At 49.9% G+C, this 11,817-nt stretch overlaps 4 protein-coding genes across 4 annotated transcripts; 2 read left to right on the top strand and 2 right to left on the bottom strand.

Moving 5' to 3' along the window:
- Nucleotides 1-412: 412 nt before the first annotated feature.
- Nucleotides 413-1,987, top strand: J7337_005322 (uncharacterized protein; the record flags this gene model as incomplete). Its single annotated transcript, XM_044823003.1, has 1 exon — nucleotides 413-1,987. The coding sequence occupies one exon, from the start codon at nucleotides 413-415 to the stop codon at nucleotides 1,985-1,987; it is 1,575 nt and encodes a 524-aa protein (XP_044681494.1).
- A 1,513-nt stretch (nucleotides 1,988-3,500) lies between these two features.
- J7337_005321 (uncharacterized protein) lies at nucleotides 3,501-5,261 on the top strand (the record flags this gene model as incomplete). Its single annotated transcript, XM_044823002.1, has 2 exons — nucleotides 3,501-4,163; nucleotides 4,254-5,261. The coding sequence occupies 2 exons, from the start codon at nucleotides 3,501-3,503 to the stop codon at nucleotides 5,259-5,261; spliced, it is 1,671 nt and encodes a 556-aa protein (XP_044681493.1).
- A 774-nt stretch (nucleotides 5,262-6,035) lies between these two features.
- On the bottom strand, nucleotides 6,036-6,908 carry J7337_005320 (uncharacterized protein; the record flags this gene model as incomplete). Its single annotated transcript, XM_044823001.1, has 2 exons — nucleotides 6,036-6,671; nucleotides 6,729-6,908. The coding sequence occupies 2 exons, from the start codon at nucleotides 6,906-6,908 to the stop codon at nucleotides 6,036-6,038; spliced, it is 816 nt and encodes a 271-aa protein (XP_044681492.1).
- Nucleotides 6,909-9,296: 2,388 nt separating this feature from the next.
- On the bottom strand, nucleotides 9,297-11,203 carry J7337_005319 (uncharacterized protein; the record flags this gene model as incomplete). The annotated part of the gene is made up of 7 exons (XM_044823000.1): nucleotides 9,297-9,878; nucleotides 9,927-10,287; nucleotides 10,336-10,396; nucleotides 10,447-10,537; nucleotides 10,589-10,712; nucleotides 10,765-10,942; nucleotides 11,011-11,203. The coding sequence occupies 7 exons, from the start codon at nucleotides 11,201-11,203 to the stop codon at nucleotides 9,297-9,299; spliced, it is 1,590 nt and encodes a 529-aa protein (XP_044681491.1).
- Nucleotides 11,204-11,817: the final 614 nt, after the last annotated feature.

Raw genomic sequence — 11,817 nt, 5'->3', positions numbered from 1 at the left:
GTTGCATTCATGGTGAAATTATTTCTTAGCTGGTTCAGCCAGCCGAACAACTGCCAAAACCAGTCAAAGTTGACTAGAAAGTTACATATTTCCAAGGCAAAGCTTTGATTGGAGGCAGATGTCAAAGGGACGAAGGCTGTTGGTTTGCTATGCAATGGAAATCTGTCGATATGGAGGGATTGAAGGGCAAAAGTCGGCGTGTGAGTCAGCAAACAGAACGCTCTTAAACCTTTGGAGGGGCTATGAAGTTTGGTGGGGGAGCTTCAAGCTATCTTCTTCAGCGACGTCAACATTCCATTTTTAACAACTTTCATTCTTCACTGTCAACGAAAAAAAAAAAAGCCCAGTCGCTTAGCCACATTGAACATCCAGAAATCTTTCAGGAACCCTTTTTCCACGAGAACAACGAGCCATGTCGATCGCACAGCTGTCGCAGCTGTTACCGCTTCCCGACGAGGAGCTTAAGCAAGTACTAGGTTATGCCTCGACTCTCTCCACAACAGAGGCTGCAGAGCATTTTGGAAACCTCCTAGGAGACTCTCCACAGGCCATCGAGTTTATATCGTCGTTTAACGCCCGACGGCAAACTTCAGCGCCCGGGACCTCACCGTACTCCAATGCCGCTGCACCGCCAGAACCCCAATCACAGAATATCGACGCCGTACCCAAGACGAAACGGCAACCAAAAAAGAAGAAGGCAAATATTCACACACCGCAGGCAAGACAAGTCAACGACTATGCTGCACCTGCGGGTACAACTTACAGTAAAAAGGATCTGAGCCTTGACTACATCCCTCAGCGCTCGAGCGCACCCAGCAGCAACAATGCATCCCGATCGAACACTCCGAAACCAGACCCTAAGCCTGCCGCAAAGCCTCCACCTAAGCAGCATGCCTCAGCTGGTTATTTGATAGGGGAAGGACCATCGAAACCTAAGCCTAAATCTACGCCTGTATCACGGAGTTCTACGCCAAAGCCAGCTCCGAGCACAAAGATATCTATAGCTGGAGGCATGCCGATGGCTGGAGCTTCGACTGCCATTTCTGATCTCGACGCTGCTATCAGGGCGCTGGAAATCTCAACAAATCCTACACTGGAGAATTCCAAGTCTAGGAAGTGCAATTGTGTCGCTACACGGCACCCGCTTCAAGGCGCTGCGCCAAATTGTCTCTCATGCGGCAAGGTGATATGCATGAAGGAAGGTCTTGGACCTTGCACATTCTGCGGCAGCCCTTTGTTGACGCCAGATGATGTCCAAGCCATGGTCCGGGAGCTCAAGGAAGAGCGAGGCCGCGAGCGAATGGCAGCTAACCGAGACGCCAACCGTCGTGCTGACGTTGCCAAGACCCCAGCGCCGTTTACTCAACCACGCGGCAACGACGGCGCTTCACTAAGCGACGCTGAAGCCAAGGCTCGTGCGCATCGCGACAAGCTTCTCAATTTCCAAGCACAAAATGCCAGGCGAACGACAGTCCGCGATGAGGCTGCTGATTTTGATGTTGGTGGAGCGCTTACAGGAACAGGCAGCATGTGGGCAACTCCTGAGGAGAGAGCAAGAGAATTGAAACGCCAGCAGAAAGTGCTTCGAGAAATGGAGTGGAACGCGCGGCCAGACTACGAGAAGCGAAAGCAAGTTGTGAGCATTGACGTGGTTGGCGGCAAGGTTGTTCGCAAGATGGCAGCAGTCGAAAGGCCTGTGACTCCTGAGTCCGACGAGGACCCTGTCGACAATGGCGTACTTGCAGAGACATCGGCGAACAAGAAAAGTGGAAGAGGCGGCGGAGCCTTCAGCGGCAATCCTCTACTGGGAGCGTTGATCAAGCCTGTGTTTGATGCAAAGGGCAAGGGTGCGGAGGTTGAGGGAAGAGAGTCGAGAAAGAAGAAGGGATGGCAGAGGGTTCAGCATGATCTGAATAACAACGAGGAAGTGATTTTGGATGGAGGGGTTCAAGGGCATGATAGAAGTGATGAGCCAGCTTGTGGATGATTGAGAGGCCATGATGAAACTTATCTCTGGGGAAGATGGAGATTTTTCACATCATAATAGACTGGCAGTGCATTGATGTTATCCCAGTCGGTCCCTCTCATTGCAAGTAGACAATGTTTACTACACAGTCCAGGGGAGGAAAGAAAACTCGGGACCTCGATCCTAAGTGACAGAAAGACTTACATAACTTGATATAGATTTAGGGTCAGTTTAGGATATCTTTTGTATAGTTTATTTTGATACCCTGTATTGAGGTCTGGTGTTTTCTTAGTCCCTGAGGACAGTCCACACACAATCATGATGCTCTACTATTGCCACGTGATCTCGCGTCATCAACGTTTCTGGCTGGCCCAAGCGTGTCATGGGGTCCCATTGAATGAGGGGGACAGGCGAAGTTGGGGTTACAGGGGTGAGGTCATTGCTGTCGTACTCGTTCGTCTGCATTCAAGCTGAGGTCTGATGTCGAAAAGTGATTTGCTACAGTGTCGTGTGCTGTTCTACTCCAACAATCATGTCGTGAGTGTTTTTAGTGATGCTTACGCGCGTTGCGCAAGCTCGTTATCTCATCGTTTCTCAAAAGTCCTCCCAAAACCTTGCAGCGCCACGCGGCTTTTTTGTATTTTCGAGGTGCATGAGTGGGAATGAGGTCTTTAATGGACACCTCAGATCATGACCCTCTCGCTTTTGCCATCACCCCGTTGAAGTATGTACTCATATGCTCCCGCGCCTACTCTGTACAGCATGATCGTATTTCTTCTGTTGTCACATTATTCCAGCACGCGACCCGACTGGCTTGTGTAACTGACGAGATGGGAAAGTCAGTGCTGTAACTTCAGCGGATGAACGCCCTGCAAGTTGCCCGAGGACAACCCTGCAGCCACTAAAGCTTAGTGTGTCTTTAGCAGATTTCGGGTCTGGGCTTGGCTTGTCGGGTCCCCATGCAGGCGCACATTTTAAGGTATTTTCTGTGTTCGAGTCAAGCCAAGTCGCGTATCAGACCGCGTTGAGACCATGCCAAACCACAAACACCAGTGTAGGCAGGTGTAAAACGGCACCCTAATTCAGTTGACTCACTGCAGTTTATATCTGTCTTTTTCGAGCTTCTTGCTAAAATTTCCCTTCATCACTTTCAAATCCATCAAATTACGGCTCCACATCGAATAATCGTAAATAAACAAGACAACATTGGATATCGTATCGAATCGTCAAAACCCAATTATTCCCTAGCTCCCTTGGTGGCCCGGATTTCCCGCCGCGTGGTCAGTCTCAGCACCTGTCTAGACCCTAGGCCTTTCTCTCTGGGGCTCGCCCTCCACTTCAGTTGTCGGTCTGCACTCTCCAGCACCTAAGAGCTAAGTTAACTAAAAGTGAGGGTTCACTTGTGCAGCGGATCTACGTGCTAGGCTTATACGTTCTGGAATCCCTCCAATTGTGGTCCCTCTTCAGCGACTGGACTTTATCTTCGCCCTAACAACGTTCACAACTCCAAACCTGGAGGCTTCCTATTGCTGTCATGAGTCCAAATCAGCCTCTGGTTGAAATTGCGCTGGATAACAATCGCATTGCGCCTCCTCCCCCGTTCAAAACGGCAGATACCCGACTGGACGCTCCCACTGAGACAGCACCAGCGACGGTTACCGGAGCGCGACAAGGTGGGGATTTCGCGGTACCACCCCAGGCCGACGCGCTCTCGCGAGCCTCCCACTCAAACCCGATTGCATCGATAACGCCTACGCCTGCGCCTGCCAGCGATATTGCTGTTGATTCAACAGCGGGAACTACAACCGCCCATGCCGTCGTTGTCGCAGCTATCGCCAAAATGCAGCGCAAATCCTCTGTCGACCGCGACGATGGCTCTACACAGAGCCACCCTCACTCAAACACCGATTCGCAAGAGACCACCATGACCACTTCTACAGATCCCGCATTCACACCCCCAGCCAGCGATGCCAGCAACTGCGCACCTGGCCCATCAAGTCAGGACAGCCAGTTGTTACAGCTGTCCGAGATTGCTGCTACTCAGCACAGAATCGCAACAGATCCCGCAAATTCACGGAAGCGAATGGCCGATGGAGAGGTTAAAAGCCGTACGGATAGCCAAAGTCCCGTAAAGGGCCATTCAAGAAACCCAAGCGCTGTGAGCAGGACATCAGCAGCAGGTGGCCATATTGGAGAGGTATGTCGAATGCCATCTCCCGAGAACCGCGTCTCCCTTCAAGGAAGTGCTCAATTGCTTGTGAAGCCACGACTAACACGCTTGTTCTAGTTGTCCAACGAGTTAAAGACGCGTCTGTCGTATGCCATGATCAAGGTCAATAACGGTTGGCAGTCAAACTCACTTGAAGAGGTAGAGAATATGGCGTCCCAAGCCGCATCTCCAGTCTCAAGCACATCGACAACAATACATAACCGACAGGGTTCCTCGGCAAGCCCTCGAATACCCATGAGCAAGCCACCATCCTCGTCAGCTCCTCTACCACATCCACACGGCTCTGCTGGCCAACGTCGAAAATCAAATACACCTCCAAGTTCAGCGTGGAACAAGCCTGCACTAGCGCCCCCAGCACCCATCAGGCCTTCAGTTCCCGTGCCCAACTCCCATGCGAATCCACGCCGCAACTCCCACCCCAATCGAACTCCGAATATGTTGACACATTCTCATTCCGCTTCGCCTCACACGCCTGGCCAACCCCCAACTGTGCCACATGGACCCAAATCACGCGTCATGGGCGACCCAGTTCTCATGTCACCGCATCAAAATGTTAGGGAACAAGATGCTATCGAGACTTTGTTGTTCATGAGTAGTCCAGGCAACTCTGCCAATCTGAAGCACGCTTTCTCCCCTACAGGATCCCCAGGACCTAACACTGACATGGCTCGACCTCCTCCACCACGACACGCGTTGCCTTCAGGGCCGAGAAAACCGCTTCCTACATCACAGCGGCAACCTCAGCAAACCCGAAAAACTCCCTATGATAAATCACCCATGGCCCCGCCACCTGGGTCGCCAATGGACCTGGACTCACCACAGCAACATTATGCTGCACAGAACAGGGCAGCACCTAGAAGGCGAACCATTGGTAGCCGAAGTCAGTTAAGAGGGACGCTCTCGCTGCCCAGTGGTATCGGGCTAGGGAGCGGGAAAACAAGAAAACCACTGAGAGATGAAGATATAGAAAGGATGCTGGATAAGGCGAGCGTGGAGGCAGCCGACAGCTCTGATGATGAGGAGATTTTGATTCCAAGACGGGCCGTCGCGGGAGTCATGCAGTAATAAGGGGTTGGTATATATGTGTGGTCATAATAGGCGCCGCTCGTTCGTGTTGCCTTACCACATAAGAGTCTGTTTTCCCAGGTATTTTGGTGCCGTGCTTGGACCTCGCGATTTGTCATATTATACCCTTGTGAGAGTCAGGTTAACGAGGGTGTCGAGAGCTGTTCACTGTCGGAGCAGGATGGTATGAGAGGAGTTACGGAGCGGGTGGGCCCTTGTGGCCTTGGAATATTATATTGGTCTGCATTTGCTACAGACCAGCGTGTTTAATTACGGTATGGTGCATCTGACCGTGGTTGGATATTCATTTGTGTATGATGGGATGGCAGAGCTTCTTGCATGAAGGCATGAGACGAATCATGTGTCCCGCGATATCGCGAATATCGCCATGACAAAATTGGCGTTTGAAGCAATTGGTTTCATATATATATAGGGCTGTGGCATTTATCAATACCACATTGCATCCGTAGCCCGACTCACTTCACTGAAGACTTCTCTAGGTCATGGATACATGCACAACGTATACCGATATTTGGCCGTTTGAACTAGGCCGAGTCACGAACTGACTGATCAAAAGGGAACGTGGTTTATTTTGATCTTAAGTGTGCGCAGTCGCGCTTGTGGTCAAGACATTTGGGTTTCACCTGGATAACCCTGGCCAGATTTACACTCTGAATATGCACATAACGCCTGCCCAAGAACGCCTAACGAAGATTTCCACCCAGTCATATGTCACATCTCATGCTTGGTTTCTGTACTCTGGGAACAGAGCCATCACCAAACCCTGCCGGTCTGTGCTGGTCTGATATATTCGGTGATGCTCACAGCAACTGAACTTGCTGGCCTGGAAGAGTCATATGCACTGCCAGGCAAGCCCAGATAACTACTCTGCGTGCGCATCTGCCGACCCATGAGGAAATCCGTGCCGCTGGTCCTTCGAGTGGCAGCCGTAGCTCTCTGCTCGAGCTCAGCCCATGCAGCAGCAGACCTTCGTCGTCGGGCATCCGGGCCAGTTGCAGCGTCGGCCAAGAAGAGAGTATAGTCGTTGGTACTCTCGCTACTTGATTCGCTTGAGAGAGCGATGCTACGTCTGGCAGTCAGAGCATTGAGGGCTCGTTCGCGATGGTCCACGTCGAGCTCATCGTCTGTGCCGAAGCTTCTGGTGGTCCTGTTGGTGCGAAGCTTGTATGAGCAGAGGGTTGTCTCGTCTGCCTCTGCCATCATGGTGAGGCGGTTGGAAGCTGTCTTTGAGAAGTCGCTTGCGGCGTGTCGGGGGACATAAGCGCCCCCATAGGGGGGATATGTGGGCGATTGGGGCGAAGAGTCATCATCATCGAATTGGTTGGCAGCTGAGGTAGACCAGAAGCGGGAGGCTCGTCTAGAAAAGCGAGATTGTGTGGGTGGCTGAATCTATGAAGATATGTGAGAAAGGAGCATTGAAAGGGGAACTGGGGGCTTGTTCCGTACCTCTCGAGGAATCACTTGGACGGTGTCATCGTCTTCACTGTCATCATACAAGCGAACAGAGTTGGCGCGTCGTCTGGAACTAAGAGAAAGCCGGCGAGAAATGATAGAAAAGAATGATCTCTTGGGCGATTGATTGTTAGGGAGAGACTTGGATCGTTGAGTTCGTCGAGACTTCATCATGGCGATGGATGATTGATGTTGAAAAAAAGGAGTGTGAAGTGGTATAGAAATTGAAGAAGGGAAAGAAAAATGAAAGAGTGTTAAACGTGATGTGTATCAAAGTGAGACACTATCAACCGCGCTCCGTCTTCTCTTCTTCCTTGTTGAGAACGGGTTGGGCAAGGCTCGAGTTTATATCCACAAGGCCCCTGTATTGTCCCGTCCCATACCTTGGTCTACGAAGTACAGTACATACATACGCAAGCCTCCCCTCCATTTCAATAGTTGATTTGAGAGGATATAAGCTTTAGGCTAGACTCTTTGGACTGGGGGACGTGATACGGCTTCGACCGACGCCATGGCCTGTTCTAGGGCGGCATGTTTGTTCGTGCCTGGTTTAGAGTTAAGGGTTTGATTAGGCGCTTTGAAGGGTATATATTGTTTCTAATTATGAGGTGGTGTTAAACAGATGATTCTGCGTTACGTGCAGCGGTTCCATTGGTGACTTGATTCGATGCAGGGCTGCTGATTGTTTCGGATACAGAAATGTCAGGCGTCTTTGGTTTGTTGGTCCCCTTGGACCCTGAAACTTCTGAGACATGTGTGACGACGCCTCATTCCGACGATCTGGAAGCAAGGGTATTAATGAAACAGTCACTGCCATCTCGTCGCTTGTATGACGAAACGATAATGCAAATTGTTGTTCAGCATGAACCGTTAAACGCTGGATTCAATGCCTTCAATCTGGCGACAATACTCCTGGGTTCTTCTTGCTCCAAGCCCCAAAAGAAAGGAATCCTCATCGGACCTAGAAAAGAGGCCCGTGGAGAACTATTTCTGTGTGGACATCGAGGTTGACGCCGCAAGGTCGAATGCGGAAGTGAACTATTGACGCTTTTGGTGTGGGGGCGATTTGGGGACTGAAAGGGGAATAATGCGGTTCAAGAGAATGTGTTTTACGAGACTATCAAGCTTTTTTATTGATGGGCTTGCCAATATCTAGATATATTTCCGAAATTTCGGCAAACCGTTCTATTCTGGAATACAAGTTGGCCGTTGTGATGATAACCTCAAACTGCTATTCATCGTCCATCGTTATTTTCCTCGCCTTTAGGGACCTTCAACAAACTGGCTCAATATACCCTCACAGAGGCGTTTCACATAAGCCCATCCCTTATAAGCTTACCAGTATGGCTGTATCCAGCGGCGTTAACGATAAGACGTGCTGTCACTGCAGATCATATGACCTGTACCTGGCGGCTTGGTTACCGGTTTGGTGTTTTACGCTAGGAGACCGGGTCACCCGTCCCTCATTCCTTGCATCTTCGATGGTCTGCTGTCGCTAAGTCGAGACTTTGTAACTTGCACTACTACTAAGGTACTGGAGATTTATGGACTGTGGCTTGAAAATGGATGCAGGAACGGGAACTTTAACTATTCGAACTCGTAACTGGGGGCTAAACATTGGAAGTATCTCTTCCGTTGCTTCTGATGTGCCAAAGTGAAGCAATGCCGGTGTTGGTACTGTCGTAGATTCGTGACGATCCACTGATCTTCATCTCAACCGGATAGACTAACTCTAAGGTACAGTACAATACAGTTGCTTGGTTTAACACCTGTCAGATTTCCTTTCCATGGGCCTCCCTCTATGTAAGAGTTCAGTTTGACTCCATCTCCCGTTCGTCCGTCTGTAGGTTATTTGCTATGTCTGAGACAAGCACTCTTGACTTCTGTCTACATTCCTTCCAAACCACACTATCTTCAACACCCTCGCTGACGGTATAAGCCTAGACGTTAGTGCGCCGGGCGCTTGAATTACCTATTCCAGCGATGAGTATGCGTTAAGGAATGTATAAATCATTATCGCCCCACGTTTCGCGGAACGCCAGCAACTTCCCCGAAACCATCCCATCTCTTCTAGAGTTATTCCATAACCCTTCTAGAACTTTGCTAGAAGGATGTCTTATCAAGCTCGGAGAGCCCATATACTCACTCAAGGACTCAGAAGATTACTACCAGCATTGTGAACGTCACTGTAAACATTGCTACTGAGAGCTCTTGTTCACGGGGTCAAGGATAGTATATTCACGGGTCTCTACAATTTTGTATATTTCGTACTCAAGAAAATCCATCGCAAAACCCAGAAACCCACTGTACTTCTGGTTCTGACCTGTCCGACCGCATGGCTTTGTGGCGTTGAAGCTTGCACTAACCAGCGACTATACTCTTTTATATCTCGGCCATAAATCGTAATCAGGCAAAAAGGAAAGAATAACTCCTGTATAGCTCAACTCCCATGTCTTGTTGACATCGGCCGGCCCCGGACGCCCACTGCACGTCCAGCCGGATCTCATGTGTGAAAGGAATGATGAACCCAAATACTAGCAAGTAAGTTGAAGATACTCCAGCTCAGACCTCAACAGAAACGGGAACAGACACAACCGCGCAGGTGTCATTACATGGCATCTGCAACTTGGCGAGAGCACTGTAGCCACCACGGATGCACTCTGCCTCAACGCCCTTGGCACGAAGGACACTGTTGGCAACACGAGAGCTGTCACCATCGTAGCAAAGTGTCAAGACTCTCTTTCCTCGAAGGATAGACATGAGAGCTTCAGCGCTAGCATTTCTGTTGCCGGCCTTGTCCTTAACGTTGAAGAGGCTCTCAAGCTCTAGCCAGAGCTCCTCGAGCATGGCGCAGTCATCAGCAGGATTGGCAAAAGGACTACCGCTGGAGGGTCCATTTCGAAGTGCGTCGAGGGGTATGTTGACCGAGTTGGGGATATGGAAAGCATCGTAGTCTGGCGAACATCGGAAATCAAGAATCTGGGTATTGACCGAAGGTGTCAGAGCCTTGTCGATTTGGTCTGCGAGTGACAAAACGGTATCATGAGTACCCAGAGGGTGAATGGTGAAGTAGTTAGACAAAGCAGTCAAAGAGTCGAGCTCCCAGGCATCGTCGTATCGGTAAAGATCAACGTTCCTCAAACGCTGATTCTGTTAGCTTAATGCTATCCATAATGAAACAATCTGACGTACCTCGTTGCGCAGAGGGCTGAACTTCTCAGGGCCCAAGTTCTGGAAATACTCATTCAAGTATTGGAAGGGTAGATCGCAGCACATAAAAACACAGTGAATCTCGCCATCAGGGCCAGCGAGATTCGATAGCGTGCCCTCCTGCTTATGTTTCTCAATACGTTGGAACAATCCTTTCAGAGTGAAGCCCGATGAGGGGCCACAGACAATACCCTGTCGAGTAAGGTCCAATGAAAGGGAATATGAGTCTGGGGCGCCAACTTCCTCGAGAGCATCGTGAGATGCTAGGTATGGGAACTCAACCTCACTCATTAACGAGTATTCTCGAGGGCCAGGGACACGTTCTCCAGCGTTGGTGCATACACTATAAACATTAGATCTCATTCTTGAAGGCTCAGGGCAGTGTACTTACGCAATTCTGTACACGGAAGGCTTCGCCTGCTTGAAATAGGTGCCGAGTCCGGTCATAGTGCCTGTATCGGTTGTTAATTAACGGCCTGAATTAAAAGAATATAAGCCTTACCAGCTGTGCCCATTGACGCAGCAATCACATTGATCTCGGGGAGTTGACGGTGGATTTGAGGACCAGTCCATCGCACATGGGCTTTCCAATTCTGCGACCTGTTAGTTATGGTTTTTCATGCGAATTACAGTACAGAGCTCACATCGTCGTTGATGTATTGATTGGGACTGCACACAGACTCAGATTCTGCATCCTTTCGAGCTGCAGCCCGAATGCCACCTCGCTCATCGACAGGTGTAGGCTGAGCAGGTCCACCAAATAGAGTCCTTTTCGTTTGTTAGTCGTTATCTTGAAGGGCAAAGCTGCTATGCTGCTTACACGTTGAGGCCAAAGAACTGCATCATGCGCAACTTTGTCTCACTTGTCTTGTTGCTCAGATAAGCGTGGACGTCGTCGATGCCGTGAAAAGCGCGAGCAACCATGGCCATTGAGATGACAGTAGAACCTGAGCTGCTCTCGACGATTGTCTTCGTGTTGCCGGGCTCTACACCCTTTTCTAATAAGTTCATAGCTGCGGGAATCAGCTATATGCTCGGTGGCTTTGTGTGAGATTGGAGCACTAACCTGGCATCACCTTGACATTTGTTGCAGGATGCATGGTCATCATCTTAGCATAGATTCGGACACCATCTTGACGGTATGGGTTGAGGCTATCAGGGATTTCAACAAGGGGCAAAGGTGGTGATTGTTCAGGATCGAAATAGTTGCGAACCGACTCAGGGCCCTTGAAAACATTCAGATGTTCAGAAGCAGTCATAATGAGAGGTCACGTATGGTCTGCAAGGATCAATAGAAGCAAATAAACACTGTGAATATGAAGATGTCACTCGAAATCTGCTGTTGTAAGACACAGAAACCGACGCGCAGATGGGTTGAGGGAGAAAGAAAAGAGAAAAGTTGGATCAACAATCCGAGCATAGGCCCAGGTTCTTAAGCATACATAGCTCTCGAAACGAGCTGCTGAAGTAAAACCCTGCTGGTCTTGCACCCACGCTTCTCTGGGTCTAACAGCGGAGGTGTCACGTCCACAACTGAATTCTGGGTGGCCTGAATGCTCGAGCAACTCCGGGGAGAGTGTGCACGACAGACCAAAGCTCATCTTAATTGGCGTGAAGCCGTGGGTAACAGTTAATCCCACGCACACAGCGTGTAAGCTCAAATGAAAGAGCTGGGTTAAGGTGCATAAGAATTGCGGTATGTAGTTTCTTTGACCAATTGCAAACCCCACGATGAAGCCACCAGGGACCCGGGACTAGGATGAAGAAACTGGTTGACCAATACAGTGAGAGGAGTCTCGACAAGAATCACTAGCGTCTTCGGGTCGTCGTCACTTTCTTCGGACCATCGGCTGTGGAGCTTGAAAGGCCAAAG

Source organism: Fusarium musae, chromosome 4 (assembly GCF_019915245.1).
Source record: "Fusarium musae strain F31 chromosome 4, whole genome shotgun sequence".
NCBI classification, from domain to species: Eukaryota; Fungi; Ascomycota; class Sordariomycetes; order Hypocreales; family Nectriaceae; genus Fusarium; species Fusarium musae.
Note: the sequence above shows the minus strand (reverse complement) of the source record. Positions and strands in the feature narration are given on the sequence as shown.